The following is a 16420-nucleotide window of genomic DNA, read 5'->3' on the forward strand; positions in this document are numbered from 1 at the left end:
AGCCTGAGCCCTTACAGCTATGATGAGAGTTGCCTGTCCAGCAGCCAGGACCACATCCCACTGGCAGCTCTGCCCCTCCTGGCAACATCTGCTCCACAGTACCAGGAGGCTGTGGCCACTGTCATCGCCAGAGCCAACCAGGTCTATGTCGATTTTATAAAGTCTCTGGACGGGTCTGCCTTCTCTGGACAGGTCAGTTATCAGACAAGAAAATATGAGTACTGTTGAATTCTCTGATATCAACAACTGAGGTTGTTTCTTTTTTGTCTTCTATTGTTATATTCAGTTTTCAGTTTGGATGATTGAGCTCCAACTGGAGAAGGTGTTGCAACATAATTGGTCAACCTTAACTACAAGGCTCACATGTGTCATACATATTATTTCTGACCCTTGATGTCTCTAGGTATGCCTAATTGGGGACTGTGTTGGAGGAATCTTGGGATTTGATGCTCTGTGCAGCAGTAATCAGACAGTAAATGAAAGCCAAAATAGCAGTCGTAGGGGCAGTGTCGTCAGTGTACAGGTAAGAGACCACATTCAGTTAGATGCAACTATGATTAGTTTAGTCATTAGAATAAGATCATTTATGGACATTTCCAAGTGGTGTTTCTTTTTTTTTTAATGGCGCCCACAGGATCAGGACCTCCTCTCTCCTGGCATCATTGTCAACAGCGGGCATGGGTCCTCTTCTCCAACCCTGGAGGGCAGCCGCCACCTCAGCCGTAGTAACATCGACATGCCTCGTGCCGGTGCAGGTGACGACACCAAGAGACAGCTGCCACGAAAGAGAAGTGACTCCTCCACCTATGAACTGGACACAATAAAGCAACACCAGGCCTTCCTGTCCAGGTGTGTTGTGTATGCTATGACAAAAAAAACATACAAACACAAACAAACAAGCCCTTGTTCCATTGTGTACTGTCAGAGTGTGGTTTATTCTGTCTAGTCTGTGCAAGGGAATGACTTTGTGCTGTCCTTCCAGCCTACACTCCAGTGTCTTGCGGAGTGATGCAGCTTCACGCAGGTCGAGCAGCAGCACTATGCTGGATGGAAGCTCCCTGGGGAAGTTTGACTTTGAGGTGTCTGACTTTTTCCTCTTTGGCTCTCCTCTGGGCTTGGTACTCGCCCTGAGAAAGACTGTCATTCCTATGCTGGATGGTAAGTGACTGTTTGCAATGGGTGTAATTAGTGGAAGCAAACATTGTTAATGTAGTTTATTTAACAGCTCAAACTTCCAAAAGTGGTTGCACCAGTATTGTGACTTTTAGGGTGCCAACCTTCAAATCACATTATCATACATGATCTATATCAAGTTTTGAGACACGATACCTAAAGATAAGATATTGCATAACTTTTCCATTTGAATGAAATGTCCCTGCTTCAGGCTTCCCTCTCCTCTCTCATGTCTTTGGTTCACTTCCTCCCTCTAGTGGCCCAGCTGCGCCCTGCCTGTCAGCAGGTCTACAACCTGTTCCACCCAGCAGACCCCTCGGCCTCCCGTCTGGAGCCTCTGCTCGAGAGGAAATTTCACCTCCTGCCTCCCTTCAACGTGCCGCGTTACCAACGCTTTCCCCTTGGAGACGGAAACTCCGCCCTACTGGGTGAGCCCTCTGCCTGATGACATACGAAAGTCTCGTGTGTATCAATTCAATGAATATCCGATCATGACTTACAGTGTAGAATCACTGATGTTGTTCTGACTTGAATTCACATGCACAGACACAAATGTGGAAGTTCCCTGTAATAAAATGGCTGTTTAATTTTCTTGCTTTAACTTAAGACCACATCAGCTGACACTTGAGACACTGTCTCATTTCCCATGGATGCATGCATGTAGACAACACATGGCTTGGAGATGCTTTAGCAGCACACTTTGAGTTCCTTCACACACAGAGTAAACAAAGAAAAATGAAACATTTTTCGACTGTTTGCGCTTCTATGTCTGTGAGGCAGTTTATTCATCTGAATGTGGTCATAGTCCCGCTGGTGGTTTCTGTTCAGACTGGTCATTATAGTAGAGTAACCCTTACAGCCCCCACCCCCACCCCTGCCCTTTTGACACATCTCTGTCTAAGATTCCCCAAGAAAAAGGACACAGAAATGACCAAGCTAATGAGAAGAAAATTCTTTTGTAGGTTGAAATAGCATCAGACACTGAACCAGGAACCAGAGCTTATTAGAAAATGACATAAGGGCTTATAAGAATTAAGTTATTTCTTCATGACTACAGGCCAGGTTTTGATGTGTCAGAGTCCTAAAAGTGACAGCTTCCATCAAATGAGCTGTCACTGAATATCCTCGGGTTTTCCTTGTGTTACTAATTAACAGTTTGTGGTATGAGCAGAGTTGTAAAGGCAAATTCAGTGCAAAAGAAGTCGATGTCAGGGTGTGTATAGTTTAAGAACAATTGTGATCTGACAGGATATGACTAAGAAGCAGTTCAAAGAAATGGGCTCGTCTAAGGGCTTGACTCTGCTTTCCTGTTTCATGTTCAGTTGTTCTTGCTTCATATGTTTTTGTGTCTTCCTTGTCTTCTTTCCTTCCTCCTCTCTTGGCCTCCTGTCCCCCCATATCTGTGTACCTGGCCTCTCTACCTCTAAAACCTCCCCCCTGACCTCTGCCCCCCCTCTGCCCCTCCACCTCCCTCTATAGTGGAGACAGTCCAGAGCAACGCTCAGCTGCTACTTGACAGCGGGACTCCCCTGTCCCTTCGCTGTCAGGAGACCATCAGTGAGACCTGCATCCCTGTGCCTGTGCTACACTGGCAGGAGGGCTTCCTCAAAGCCACACCCGCCACTATGGAGTGTGTGTAGCCTCTCCCATTCACCTGCCTTCATCTGTCTGCACCCCACCCCCCACCCACTCACTGTGTTTCTTCTGTCTGTTTGTTCCATCGCTCCTGCTCTCATGTCCAAGTTGCTCAAATTTACATTAACCACATGTTCTTTCAGAGTATTCCCATCACTGTTGTTTCAAGACGTTGAGGCAAACAGACAGATATACAGTATATACACCAAACATATCTAACCTAGCAGCATCCAGTCTTTGATCTAAATTACTCTGCATACGCATGTAGAGTATTTGGATTTTTGTCTTGCAACATTGTCATGGAAATACTTTTGAAAATAATCTGATCTGCATCTCATGTGGTGTTTTGTTATGCTGCTGCCGTCATATCTTCATGTTGCGTTCAGTCTTTGGAGAATGCAAGCATTTGTGTTTGTGCTGTGGTTTTAAAGCAAGGTTTTAGTGTGTCCGTGTCATTTCCATAATATCAGACTGTGGATGTAGAGAGAGAGTGTTTCTGCTGCCATTTGTATTTCAGAGACAAGTTTTAATGTGGAGATTGTGCTGCTTTTGATGTCGTGTTTGCACAGTGTTCTCGGAGGCCTAACTAACTATACATCCTGAATATACGTAGTGTAGTGTGTACTGCTCCATGTCCCTCCTTGTGATAATGATCAGAGGCCATCTGATGTAATCAAAGGTCCAGCGCTATATCAAGAATTTCCACATGATAGCACTTGGTTATAAGTTAAATCTCACCTTCATCAGAGATACTAACACCCACATGGATGTGACAGATGTGGACGTTTGTGATTTTACATTCACTAAGTGTTTTATGTATTCATATTCTTGTGTTTCCACTCGGTTGGTTACAGAAATCTGACCTTGGCCCCCATGTGGCCGCCTTGTGGTTTCACATGTCCTCTGAAACCATGGTGCCTGCCGTCATATTTCTCCCCTGCTACCCTAACTCACCCCCCCTCCTCCCAATCACTGTGAGCTCCCCTTACCTGTGTCTCTGTCTAATGGGATCTCCTTGTTTCGGCTCAATAGCGGATGTTGTTCAGTCTCATGGTGGTGTCTTCATGGACAGTTCGTACCCCTCATCCCCCGTAACGGGCCCCCTCTCCAGGGGCCAGCGGAGGGCCAGTGAGGTCAGCATTGCCAGCCAGGTCTCAGGAATGGCAGACAGTTACACTGCCACCAACATAGCCAACAGTAAGTGTTCGCAACACCAACCAGTGTCTCTCTCTCTCTTCCTTCCACTCACACAAACACTGATACTAGTTACTCTCCTTTTTTCTTTCAGTCCAGTTTTTCTCTATTATTCAGTCTAGTTTCTCCTCACTCATCTTTTCTCTCTCTCTCTCAATTCCATTACTCTGACTTCACACACACACACACACACACACACACACACCCCACACTGAGCAGTCTAGTCAGCCAGGTAGACGATGAACATCCCGCTCCTTTTGCTACTCCTGCTCAGCCAGACTTAACACCTGCACTGAACGGCGATTCATGGAGGGCGTTCTGTCCATTTCCTGTCAAAAGTCCCGAGCAGAGTCTTGAAGAAGAGGAAGCTTAGTGTCACTTTCCACTGTCTGTCTGACTCTTATCCACTGTCTAAATGTAAATGCAATGGACGAGTGCTGCATTTATCTAACGTTGTAATGCATGTAGACACCTGCCTCCCTCAGCCATCCCTGCATCATCCTCTCCCTATTGCAATGTTTGCTGAGTGAGCCAGTACCGTACTCTGTTTCCTGTTTGTTTGGTTGTCCTCTGAAGTTGCCCCTCCCTCCCTCTTTTCTTTTTGTCACCTGGACATTTATTTCTACCTCACATTATTGTTGTGAACGCTGCTGTTGTTGACCTACAGTACAACTCTGGAGCTGAAACTAATCAGAAGATTGTCCACAGCATCGCCCTGTTTCACAACCTTAAGTGTTACTAACCTTTTTTTTCTCCAGCTTTGACATTCACAATTCTCTTTAAGGCAGTTTACTGACACCGGACACATCCCAACATCATTCCTCACACTGCTCAAACTGTCATTAACTGTTTACATACCAACGTACATCAATTTTTTTTCATACGGTTTGTCTTTGTCTTTTGTTTTCTCCCCATAGCCAAATCATGCGAAATTAACCAATCCAAAAAGTTCAGCCTTTTGTCCCAACTCGCCCTATCGTCACAAAATAAATTCTTCCTGAAAAGTCCTCCTAAGTCCCGTAAGAAAAGAAAGGCCGGCCAGACCGCAGGATCACCTGAGGCCGATCCAGCGGCAGAGCTGGATGGTGACAGAGACTCACCGACCAGTGAAGGTCTGAGTCCCGTTGGTCAGTACGAGAACTGCCTGTCAGCCGGGCTGGACTGTGCTATATCTGATCTGGTCTCACTGGACTCCCAGGCTGAAGTGGACCAAGGTATATCTCTAAGGGATGGGACTACTGAAATCAACATGAGACTACGGGTCTTTTCTCTGTGCTGCTCTATACTCTGCAACAATCCCAAAAACTTTTTTTCTGCTCTCCAATAAAGCCTCCTTTTCTCCTTTAATGTTGTTTCAAAACTGAATTCATAAAGATCTAATCACCCTCATGGATGAAATTATTGTGTAAGTCCAGATTTTGCTGCTTCTTTCCATATCCATAATCTTTTTTCGTGCCTGTGCTAACATCAATAACCATCTTCAGTCGCTCATATACTGTACGTTCTAACTATTTTTCTGTTCTTGAATTCCAGCTCTTGATTTTCTTGTTAATAACAGATACAAATCCTTCCTTTCCCTCCTGTAGCTGAAGAACTACTTGGATCGGTGATGATTGTGGTTGAGGACTGAAATGATCTTTTTACTTTAGCCTTTCCACTCACAGTCTCATCTTACGTCTCTGCAACCTATTCACTCCGTTTCCATCACAGTTGCAGCACGTTGGTGGGGCACAAAGCGGTTGGACTTTGCCCTGTATTGCCCCGATGCTCTGACCGCTTTCCCCACAGTGGCTTTACCGCACCTCTTCCACGCGTCGTACTGGGAGTCCACTGATGTTGTATCTTTTCTCCTGAGACAGGTGAGCAAACGTTGTATTTCCTGTCATTCTTTATGGCCTGTTAATACCTAACCTGCAGGCAGGGAGTCCTCTTCAGAGATACGTAGTCACTGACATGTTCCTTGCAGGTCATGAGGCATGAAAACTCCAGCATCCTGGAGCTCGATGGGAAAGAAGTGTCTGAATTCACCCCGTCCAAACCTCGAGAGAAGTGGCTCCGCAAGAGGACTCATGTAAAGATCAGGGTAGGCATCGGATAAACAAATGGAGCCAATGTCAGGGGGCTTTTTTTTTTTTAAATCTAATCTCTACACCCTGGATTCAAATCTGCAATTTAACTTTGGTATTTCTAACCAAACATCATCAGGTGTTAAAGGGGACATATTATGGAAATATCACTTTTTGAAGGCTCTTTAACATATATTTGGGTGTTTGTCTTGCCTTTCGACCCCCAAAATGTGAGATATGACAAAAAAAATCTCCAATGTTCAGGCTCCCGAGGTTGAAATCGACATGGTTTTACAAGTTGTTCCCTCAGTGGTCTTCCAATTATGTAACTAGGATTCGAATTTGCATAATCCCACCCCTACCTGGTACCTGTAAAAGGGGCAGAGCAAGCAGTGGTTCATTTGCATTTAAAGGGACAGGCACTGAAACCAGCCGTTCTGATCAGGGCTGTTTTGAGAGGATGAAAAGAGTTGTGATGTTTGATCCTTGGGATATTTTGAGTTAAGCATGTCACAGACATGTCTTTAAGACACCTGGGAACTGTTTTAATTTGTGGAAAGGGGGCATAATATGTCTCCTTTAAAAAATATTTTGAAAAAGAAGCATCAGTAAATGTGTTTATAACTGTGTCTTTCTTTCACTCCTTTGACAGAACGTCACGGCCAACCACCGGGTGAACGACGCCGTCTTCACCGAGGACAGCCAGCAGGTTGTGACAGGCCGCTTCATGTACGGCCCCCTGGACATGGTCACCTTGGCCGGGGAGAAGGTGACCTCTCGTTGCTCATCACTTGTAGTAGCACGCACTAGTGTCAGCATCATCTGTGTCATTTATAGTTGTGCTAGTCTTTTCTGTTGCTAAGGTGGTGATTGTTCTTGTTTTTCAATCCTGTCCAGGTTGACCTCCACATCATGACCCAGCCCCCATCAGGAGAATGGGTTTACTTCAACACAGAGGTGACCAACAGCAGTGGCCGTGTGTCTTTCATCATCCCAGAAGACAAACGTCTGGGCATCGGAGTCTACCCAGTTAAAATGGTTGTTAGGTGGGATTTAGTTTGGTGCTTTTCAATAACCCAACCCTAATGGTGTTAATTATTCAAGCTCTCTGTGTGTTTTAAAAGGTGGATTTAAAAAGTTTCTTTTTAATCTTTGTCTTTACATTTTCTTACTCTGTGTGCTTTTTATTCTCTAGGGGTGACCACACATTTGCAGACAGCTACCTGACAGTTATTCCACGTGGAACAGAGTTTGTCGTATTCAGTATTGACGGGTCTTTTGCCGCCAGCGTGTCAATAATGGGCAGTGACCCCAAAGTGCGGGCAGGAGCTGTGGACGTTGTCAGGTACCTACCTCGCTGCTTCCTCTTTCTCTGTCCTCCTCTTGAAACAAGAGTTCATTTCAGATTTTAGTACACAAGCACGTGGTGTTGTTATTTATGTCTTGGTATATTCTCCTGTTGCTCCTCATCTCAGGCACTGGCAGGATTTAGGCTATCTGATCATCTACGTGACAGGACGTCCAGACATGCAGAAGCAGCGGGTCGTGGCTTGGTTGTCTCAGCACAACTTCCCTCATGGCATTGTCTCCTTCTGTGACGGTTTGGTCCACGACCCGCTCAGACACAAGGCCAACTTCCTCAAGACCTTGACCGAGGTCAGACTTTAGGGACACAAAAGGAAGACTGTGGGGGATGGGGGAGGGGTTTGATCTTTGTGGAATGAATAAAGATTGCTGTTATGGGGTGATAAACAAACAACAATGTTGACATGGTTGTACTATGTGAGACGTATTTACCACTTATTAGTGGTTAACACAGATCCAATGTCAAACAGCTCTTTTCTTCATTTGACTGATTCCAGGCTCACATGAAGATATTCGCTGGCTATGGATCTAGCAAAGACATCTCTGTCTACACCTCCATTGGCCTCCCTGCCTCCCAAATATATATTGTTGGGAGACCCTCCAAGAAGATGCAGCACCAGTGTCAGGTAACATTTGGTCATTTCATGCACAACTTGGTAGTTCTTAATAACTAAATAAACAGCCCATTGTTTCATTTCAAGAAGAATGAATAACCAAAATCATGTAACGCTGGTCTGTCTTATAAGAATACTGACAAAGAATAATAGTTTTAAATGGCTGAAACCATAAACTCAGGATGTAAAAACGGCTGTTCCTTCCTGGCTGACGGTGTGCTCTGCTCTGGTCCATCTCAACAGTTCATCACAGAGGGATATGCAGCTCATTTGTCTCAGCTGGAGTACAACCACCGCTCTCGGCCAGCCAAGTCCAGCAGCGCACGCATGGTGCTACGTAAAGGCAGCTTCGGCCTGGGCGCAAACAGCGACTTCCTGAGGAAGAGGAACCACCTGCTGCGCACAATCTCCTCCCAGCCGGCTCCCAGCTCCCCGACCGGCAGCATCCACAACAGACCGGAGCGCACGCAGAGCCAATCAGACAGCGAACGGCTGGAGCGGGAGCGTCTGGAGCGCGCTCACAGCCACAGCCAGGGAGCAACCCAGCGTAGCATGAGCATCACGGCGAGCTGCTGGGGCCGCAGCAGCAGCACCAAGCTGGAACCAGGAGTTCTCAGCCCAAAGTAGGATTAGAGAGACGTTTGGACGAGTGACTTATAGAAACAGTGGTGAGGAAGAGACAAATGGAAAAGAGTGAAAAACAGTTGGCCTGCACCAGATGGGTTAAAATAGGTGCTATAAAACCACTCTTTATAAAACTAATGCCAGTCACATTTATGGACAGAAGCTATGGCTGTTATTTATTATAAAACACACACACACACACCTTGACAGGCATTTCAAGAAGCATCTTCCTGAAACAGGAACATGCACACAAGCAGACCTAGGTAATATTGTAGGAATCCAGACCGTTTTTACTGTTTGGTAAATATTTATCTTGAATACAAGGTCGGGTTCCGTCCTAAAACAGGCTTTTAGATGGGAGATGGTTACACATAACGTAAACCCATGCTGTATACTGCAGCAGACAACACAGAGTGGTTACACACAGTTTGTATCAGGTCCACGTTCTGATACGGCACTGCTGCAGCTGACTGCTGTGGCCACTGCAAGCACAACAGTTACCATAGAGATAAACTTTGTGAATAATGGTTTTAAAGCTACGGCCTTTTCATGCGATAATCAGATAAGTTGTAGTCTGAGAGGAGAGTGAAGAATCAGCTCAAACTGAACTGAGTGTGTTTGTTTTTCCGGGTGCGGCCACGCAAACAAGTCACTAAGAAGTTTTTCATCGCCATCTATCAACAATACAGAGCAATGTTTAGGTGACTAATAAACCAGCTAGAAGAGATTTGATCAGGAGCTGTCGCTTACTGCATATACTTCTACAATTTGTAAACTGCAGTGACTAAACAATGTTGCTCCATGCATACAGCCCAGTTTTGCTTATTTTCTAGTCGTCCCTTGGACCAAAGAACCATCCGAATATCACATGAAGCAAACTACAAAATTACCCTTTAACAATGGTTGCAGCTGAAACTGTTCCTGGATTTTGTATAGCATTTCACCACATGACATACTGCGCTGCTGTAACTTCCTAAATACGCAATGTATGACTCTGCTATAGGGAAATCTCCTGATACTGTACGGTTTAATGTGCCAAAGTAAACAGTATAGAATGATATGCTGTACATGAACAGAGAGGAAAGGATTATGGTCTCCTGTGTAAAGAAAAGAAAATGGAATAGATTGTGTAAGTATGTAGTTGAATGCCTTAACAAGGCTTGTACATAGTTTTATTACAGTGCAGATCTGGTATCTGGTCCAATGAAGACCAGTTTCAAGTGTCTTCTTTCCTCTAGGGGTAAACACCACCTCATTCAGGATACACTTTATTGATTGATAATGATAATTATTGTTATTTAAGATATATATAGATATTTTAAAATGTATTGATTTTGTGAACAAAATGTGTTTTAAGATTACTTTAGCTATGTTGTGTTTTTCTTTTGTTTTGTTTTTTGTTTTCTTCAAACTTCGGTTGCAGCAGCCAAAACTCAAAAAGTCTTTGCCTGGCACAGTATTGTATTTTTGTTATTTTATCTTGCAGATCACCAGAATTGTATCAACAGAAATGCTATCTTGTGTCATATATTGTATGTTTGTTATTATCTATTTTGGAAATTTGGGATATGGCTTCTCTCTGGTTATCCCTAAGCTGTAAATGAGGCATTGAATGTGCTGATAGATAACCCTCCCTAGGTTAAGGTCTCTTTCTCTGTTCGCTGCGCCGTCTGAGGAAGAACAATCTGCAAATTGTAAATTCTGTACAATATGCTGTCAGAAGTAGGAACACAGAGCTAAGACTTACTTTATGCTGTTGGCCATTGATTTCTGATTTATTCATTCAAAACGATGGTTATTTGTCCCTCCTAATAGGCATGAGCTGACTGTAATGGACCAACATGGGCTCAAACATAAGGGGAAATGTGCAATATTACTCCACCACACCACAAGATCAAACGGACTGTTGAAGAAATGTCACGGTGCATTGACAATCAGTTGACCAGGCACATACTCTTCAGGCGTCAAGTTGCAGACGGTATCTCAGCATGTCTCTGCGCCACACAAACACAAACACACAGTTACACCCATTTTACCGAGTGGAAATTTCTCACAATGAAGTGCCACTGACCTGATACTGGTATGGGACATTACAGTGGGTTTTCTTCTGTGGACACATGCTGTTTTTGTTGTGGTGTTTCCATTCTAACACATGGTTATCTAGATGAATCCATCGCAAAAAAAGGAACAGCTGATTAGACCCACCTAGCTAATATACAGTATATATCATGTAGTCCAAGACAACAGCACTGCAATAAAACCTGCTGTTATGAAGTTCATGATGTTCAGTATTTGTTGGAACTCTTCAGAGAAGTGCTCTTTCAAATTAAAGGTCTTTGTGGAGGCTGCGGGTCGTGGTGCCGTTGAAATGTGTTATAATTTCTAAAATTTAGTCCACTACACAAGTCGGTGAGAGTTGACTAAATAGAGCAAAGGTACCTGCAGTGCGACCTCCCTAGTGTGGCCTATCAGCGTACCTCATGTTGCACCACTCTCCCTCTGCATTTCCTTCCACGATGCGGCTTTAAGCCATATAAACTCTTAGTGAAGCTGCTGTTTAAGTAGCGGCTATTTGTGCATTTATAGTCATTAGAAAAAACGTAAACGCAACAGAGCAAAACATGCTCTCTTGTCAAGTTGGCAATCTATGAACCATATTTCCTTCCTTGCAGATCTAAATTGCCTGGATATTAAGATCCAGAGAATGTAAAGACGAAGCGCTGCGATTATCTGAGGAGTTTGGATGCGTCTGCTTGCTTCGAACCTGCTTTTTACACTTTTATCAGAGGCCTTACACGTCCCTATTCTGCCTTACATTCACCGTCGTGTTGTGAGGCCTAGATTGAACGCTGCTCACAGCCTCACACCCAAAATTGACTTCATGAAAAAGAATAGACTGTTTGTGTGGACTTTGCGGAAATAGGAAAAGGCCATATTTTCTATTTTTCAAAAAAAAAAGGGGGGGGGGGGGCTTTTTGTGTTCTCTTTAAAGAAAATGCACAAAGAGGAAACCTGTTTGACATTTCACAAATATTAGGCAATCCATCACTGTCGGAAGCTCTGTTCCCCGGGTCAAAGCAATGCCACAAGTCTTTCATCACCTGTTCACTTTCACATGCTGTATATATACAACATACCTTAGTAAATTAAGCTTGGGAAATATTTTCATTGTACAGGGTGTGTATCTTGTAGGTTTTGGATAACTTCATTTTACCCATTTCCTTGTGTTTTTATGTACAGTGTATAAAGAATATATAAAGAACAATGAAGTAATTCTGGCCTTTTTTCCATGCATGAGTGATAATATCATCATGAAGAATAATGCCGTTCAGCTTGGTCAGTCTCTCCAGAAAACAGCGTTCAGAGTCATTTCAGTTCACACAAACTGTTTTATTTAGCTGAGATCAGTTCACACAAATGTAGACTGAAAATGTGAGATTTAAAAGGTGAGAACACATCTTCAGAGTGGGTGTGGAATATGTAGCCAAATTACAAAAAAGAAAAAAAAAAGTTTGTGTTGTCACAGAGGACAGTGAACACTTGAAATCAGCTTCTTATTGTGTTCGACATCACGTGGACATTATGCAACAAAGAATGAGCTCATTGCAAATACAGAAACCATTTGAATGCAGCCACATCCCCTGAATATCAATCATTCATCCTGAGACGGGAGTTCATTTAAGACTCATTGTTCTGGAAAGTTGGAGAGAGTGGAAAAAACTGCAATGCTGTAAACCAAGCACATAATGAATATGCATGGATCAGTGTAAACTATTTGCGCCATCAGCTCCTGCTCACCATAAGTGGTCTGCTTCTCTTTGCATCTCCACAGTGACAGGAGAGAGTGACTGATCTGGACTGAACTCGGTATACATGGGAGTTCATGTCTCTGTTGCTCCGGACATTCACTACAGTCATACAGTTCAATTACTGGCTAATCGTTCGTACAAAATTCAAATATACTGAAAAATCACGAGTGCCTCCTTGCACTGTCAGGATCAGCATCTGGGCGACTTCTTCTTGAGGAAGGTAGTTTCATCCTTGGTGAAGCTACTCCAGAGACGACTGCATCTTCTACCGGTTAGTTCCCAGTTTTCTCTGGAAGGCGTTCCCGTCTCCCTTGGTGGCCTGCTGTGGGACGAACACAATGTTGTTCACTGTTTGGTGCCCAGATCATTTGCTTTGCTCATTTCACAAAGTTACAGCTGAGGTGGTCTCCCTTACCTTGTTGATGTCTTTGTGTTTTTCTCGGCTGACGATCTCCTCTATGATCTCTCCCTCTCCTCTCACCAATCTAGAGGAAAGTAGAAGAAGATTTTTTTTAAAACAAGTACATGGAGTAGCTCAGTCTCGTTCTTTGGTGCGTGTGCTCCGTTAGCTCTGCCGCACCTGGTCCGTCCGGTTTCGGGGTCCACCACCCTGCGGATCACACTCTGCCTGGCCTCGTACTCCTCTTTAGTGAGAGGCCTCTTGGTGGAGAGCCGGGCCTTCTGCTCGTCTGTCATGACTGCAGAGGGAAACAAAACTTAATGCACTTGCATCTCACTCAGGTGGAAATATAGTGTTAATATCATCTCTTATGATGACGGTTTATCATTTACACTTAAGTATCAGATATGCTTCATCACAATTGTTGGTTTTTATATCATTTTTTTCTGAGATGATCCTGGAATAATTGGGCGAAACATTTGTGGAGGAGTGGCTCCCAGCTGATGACCCTGCAGTCTGCACAATGGCACCGTCGGAGGTGCAACAGGCAGAAATGCCAAGCAGGTAGAATCACCTGTGCTCACACCTGGCTCAATGTGGTTGGGTGCATACAATCTGGTGTTTACACATGTGAAACAAAATTACTGTGGGTTATTTTAGTTTGAAACGGTTTCTCATTTGATTTCTCTGAAAAATACATCATAGTATCATGATGCTGACACTGTGATTACACAAAACAGAAGGACCGTAAAGAAAAAGCCCAATAGAGACAGAAAAAGTCCACAAAGAGACATAAAACGAACCCGGAGAAAACGACTAGAACGGCGGAGCAGAGCTGTGAGCTGCAGGAGAGCGTTTTGGAGTTGTAGGATTGTGTATTTGATGAGTTTGATGAGGGAAACCAAGAAATCCCATTAGCCTCCGTAGCGTAGCTCTGAGCAGCTCGCGGCTCTGCTCCGCCGTTCTAAAAACAGCTTGCACCGACAATTAAAGGTAACGAACCTACTGCTATGACTATAGGGATTATGGCAATGGGCCAATTTGCCAAAATGTTGAACTATCCCTTCAAACAGCAGCGTAAAGTAAATGCCCCACCAGGTCCGAGCTCCACCGCCCCCTCGTCGCTCTGCCACACCTCCAGGTAGGAGGGTCGTAAGAGGCTCTCGGCTGCTGGACCGGAGGACGGAAGACCCGCCGCCGCTACCGCCGCCGCCGCCTTCTTCCTCTTCTCCTCCTTATTCTTCAGCTTCTCTTTCTTCTTTTTCTCCTTTTTCTTTAGTTTCTTCAGCTTCGCCTTCTTCTTTTTCCCCTTCTTTTTCTTGGCTTTGCTCTTCTTCTTCTTGGCCCGCTCATCGCTGGACGAGGACGAGGATGACGAAGAGGAGGAGGAGGTGGAGGAGGAAGAAGAGGAGCTTCTCTTTCTGCGCTTCTTTCTTTGAGTTTTCACATCTGATGGAGAAGAAACAGAGAAAAAGGTTCAACACAGTTTTTTTTCCTGTGATGATAAAACCAATAACAACAACAACCCAATCATTTGTTTCTAATCCCAACCTTGGCTCTTGTGTGCGCCTTTCTTCTCCGACCTGCTCCTGCTCCTGCTGCTGGAGGAGGAGGAGGAGGAGGAGGAAGAGGAGGAGGACCGTCCCCGTCTCTTCTTCCTCTTCTTCTCTCCGTCGGCTCTGTCACGAGATCTGCTGCGATCCATCACCACATAAACCCAAACCACACCGAGACAAAACCCCGCTGGAGAGACGCTGCCTGCTGCCCGGTCATAAACAGTCCGCAGCCATAGAAGAGGACTGGCGCGTCTGCGGAAGTGTGCTCGTCCTCTATTTACCGCCGTCGGGAAACAACACGTCGTTAAGGTTCCTAGTTCCTACCTGGAGTCAGATTGTGCTCATTTGAAGTCCTGCAGATCTTTTTCTCAAATAAATGCAGTAATTACATAGTACAAGTTTAAGTCAGTAATTTTCTTGATATTTTACAAGTATATAAAGTGCACAATAAAGATAAATAAATATTAAATAAATAAATGAGGTGCTTTATTCAAGTAAGGTATTAGTATTGAAATGAACTTTAACTACCAAAAGTAGAAGAACTGATTTTACTGAAACATGACATACCAAAGTATTTATTACAATTACAACTATTCTTGCATTAACTCTTATGTTGTTGCTGGTAAATGGTTATAATGTGAACTACTTTCAGTGCACAGTTGACATTATATACATTATACATATATAATACATTGCTTGGTAGATCTAAAATAATGCTAATAACTGCTATTAATTTGTTTCATTTGTTGTTCAATTCAAAAAGACTTTCCTCACAAATAATGTGAAATATTAGTATTTCATAGATAAGGTGATTAGACCTGTGGAGCTGTCCCTCACACACCCCACACTACACATATCACCCTCCTGAGTGCATGCTGTGTGTGTGTGTGTGTGTGTGTGTGTGTGTGTGTGTGTGTGTGTGTGTGTGTGTGTGTGTGTGTGTGTGTGTGTGTGTGTGTGTGTGTGTGTGTGTGTGTGAACCCTGTATTGGGGGATGGGTGTAATCTTGGCTCTTGCAGAGAGGCCAGGGACACCATGATAAACCTCTGACAGTCTGTACCACTCTGTGGACAGTGGCTGTGCAGCTCCCATATCACAGAGTGACGCCGCTGGTCGAGGAGAAGCTCCTGTGGAGCTGCTGAGGATCCTGTGCGCCATGTTGAATTCTTCAGGTCTCCCTACATAGTTCACGACCAGCTGGGTGATGTTACATGTCCAGGTCAGGTCATCACCGATGCGGACACACAGGAATTTAAACCTGGTGAACCTCTCCACCACTGTTGATGCTGCTGCTCTCCTTCAGCCTTATCTGTGTTGAGAGGGAGGTTATTCTTGTCACTCACTGTCACCAGACCGCTCCCTTGTATGACGTTTCATCACCCACAGCGATCAGACCAATGACTGTGGTGTTGTCAGAAAACTTCAGAGTAGAGCTGTCCTTGTGCGAGGTTATACTGTGATAGGTGAATAGTGTGTACAGCATGGGGACACGTGACACGTCCATGTGGGGTGCCAGCGTTCATCGTCACATCACTGGAGGTTAGACTTCCAAATTATGTGGCAGTTTGCCTGTGTGTGGGGTTCAGACCAAGGTTGTTTGTGAGTTGTTTATTCCCACAGCGCCAGAGGAAAAGACAAAGGCCTGCATGTGCAGCTACTTGTCATGAGGTCGGCTGAGGACTTTAGAGTGACCTAAAGGAAAGGTCACAGTGTGTCAAATGAAACTGCATGAAGGATAGACATTTGTCCCCTAAATAGTTCAAAGTGCATCACATATTTAGATTGCACTAACCATTGAGTATTGTTGTCCATGTCAAGCTAAAGTGGGTCAGTGAGCTGAAGGAATGGAGTGATATAACTGTGGGGAATCTTTTTTCTTTTGATGGGACTCTAAAGAGACGGTCGGTTTGTGATGCAGGATACGATTTGTAAAAGCAGGATCATGGTGTAAAATAAAATGTCTGGTGAGATTGAAATGGAAAAA

The 16420-nt window shown here is 44.3% G+C and overlaps 2 protein-coding genes across 11 annotated transcripts in view; one reads left to right on the forward strand and one right to left on the reverse strand.

The window, feature by feature from the left end:
* Positions 1-11257, forward strand: part of LOC146981474 (membrane-associated phosphatidylinositol transfer protein 2-like) — a 42725-nt gene extending 31468 nt beyond the window's left edge. For 4 of the 10 annotated variants that reach the window (XM_085786724.1, XM_085786715.1, XM_085786716.1 and 1 more), the window contains 16 exons: positions 3-192; positions 404-523; positions 635-849; positions 983-1158; positions 1431-1601; positions 2653-2805; positions 3841-4005; positions 4920-5216; positions 5713-5861; positions 5969-6085; positions 6721-6837; positions 6966-7114; positions 7264-7413; positions 7544-7724; positions 7931-8059; positions 8291-11257. In XM_085786724.1, coding sequence (XP_085642850.1) covers positions 3-192; positions 404-523; positions 635-849; positions 983-1158; positions 1431-1601; positions 2653-2805; positions 3841-4005; positions 4920-5216; positions 5713-5861; positions 5969-6085; positions 6721-6837; positions 6966-7114; positions 7264-7413; positions 7544-7724; positions 7931-8059; positions 8291-8674 — 2863 coding nt within the window. In that variant the 3' untranslated portion in view covers positions 8675-11257. The remainder of the gene's footprint in view (positions 1-2; positions 193-403; positions 524-634; positions 850-982; positions 1159-1430; positions 1602-2652; positions 2806-3840; positions 4006-4919; positions 5217-5712; positions 5862-5968; positions 6086-6720; positions 6838-6965; positions 7115-7263; positions 7414-7543; positions 7725-7930; positions 8060-8290) is intronic. The other 6 variants (XM_085786718.1, XM_085786720.1, XM_085786721.1 and 3 more) reach the window with 6 other exon arrangements.
* A 783-nt stretch (positions 11258-12040) lies between these two features.
* On the reverse strand, positions 12041-14683 carry arl6ip4 (ADP-ribosylation factor-like 6 interacting protein 4). Its single transcript, XM_085786725.1, has 5 exons — positions 14432-14683; positions 13976-14329; positions 13061-13178; positions 12896-12965; positions 12041-12802 (listed from the first exon to the last, which is right to left on the reverse strand). The coding sequence occupies exons 1-5, from the start codon at positions 14583-14585 to the stop codon at positions 12746-12748; spliced, it is 753 nt and encodes a 250-aa protein (XP_085642851.1). The 5' UTR covers positions 14586-14683; the 3' UTR covers positions 12041-12745.
* Positions 14684-16420: the final 1737 nt, after the last annotated feature.

This window comes from Trachurus japonicus, chromosome 9 (genome assembly GCF_045865225.1).
Source record: "Trachurus japonicus isolate A0001 chromosome 9, Traja_1.0".
Taxonomy (NCBI): domain Eukaryota; kingdom Metazoa; phylum Chordata; class Actinopteri; order Carangiformes; family Carangidae; genus Trachurus; species Trachurus japonicus.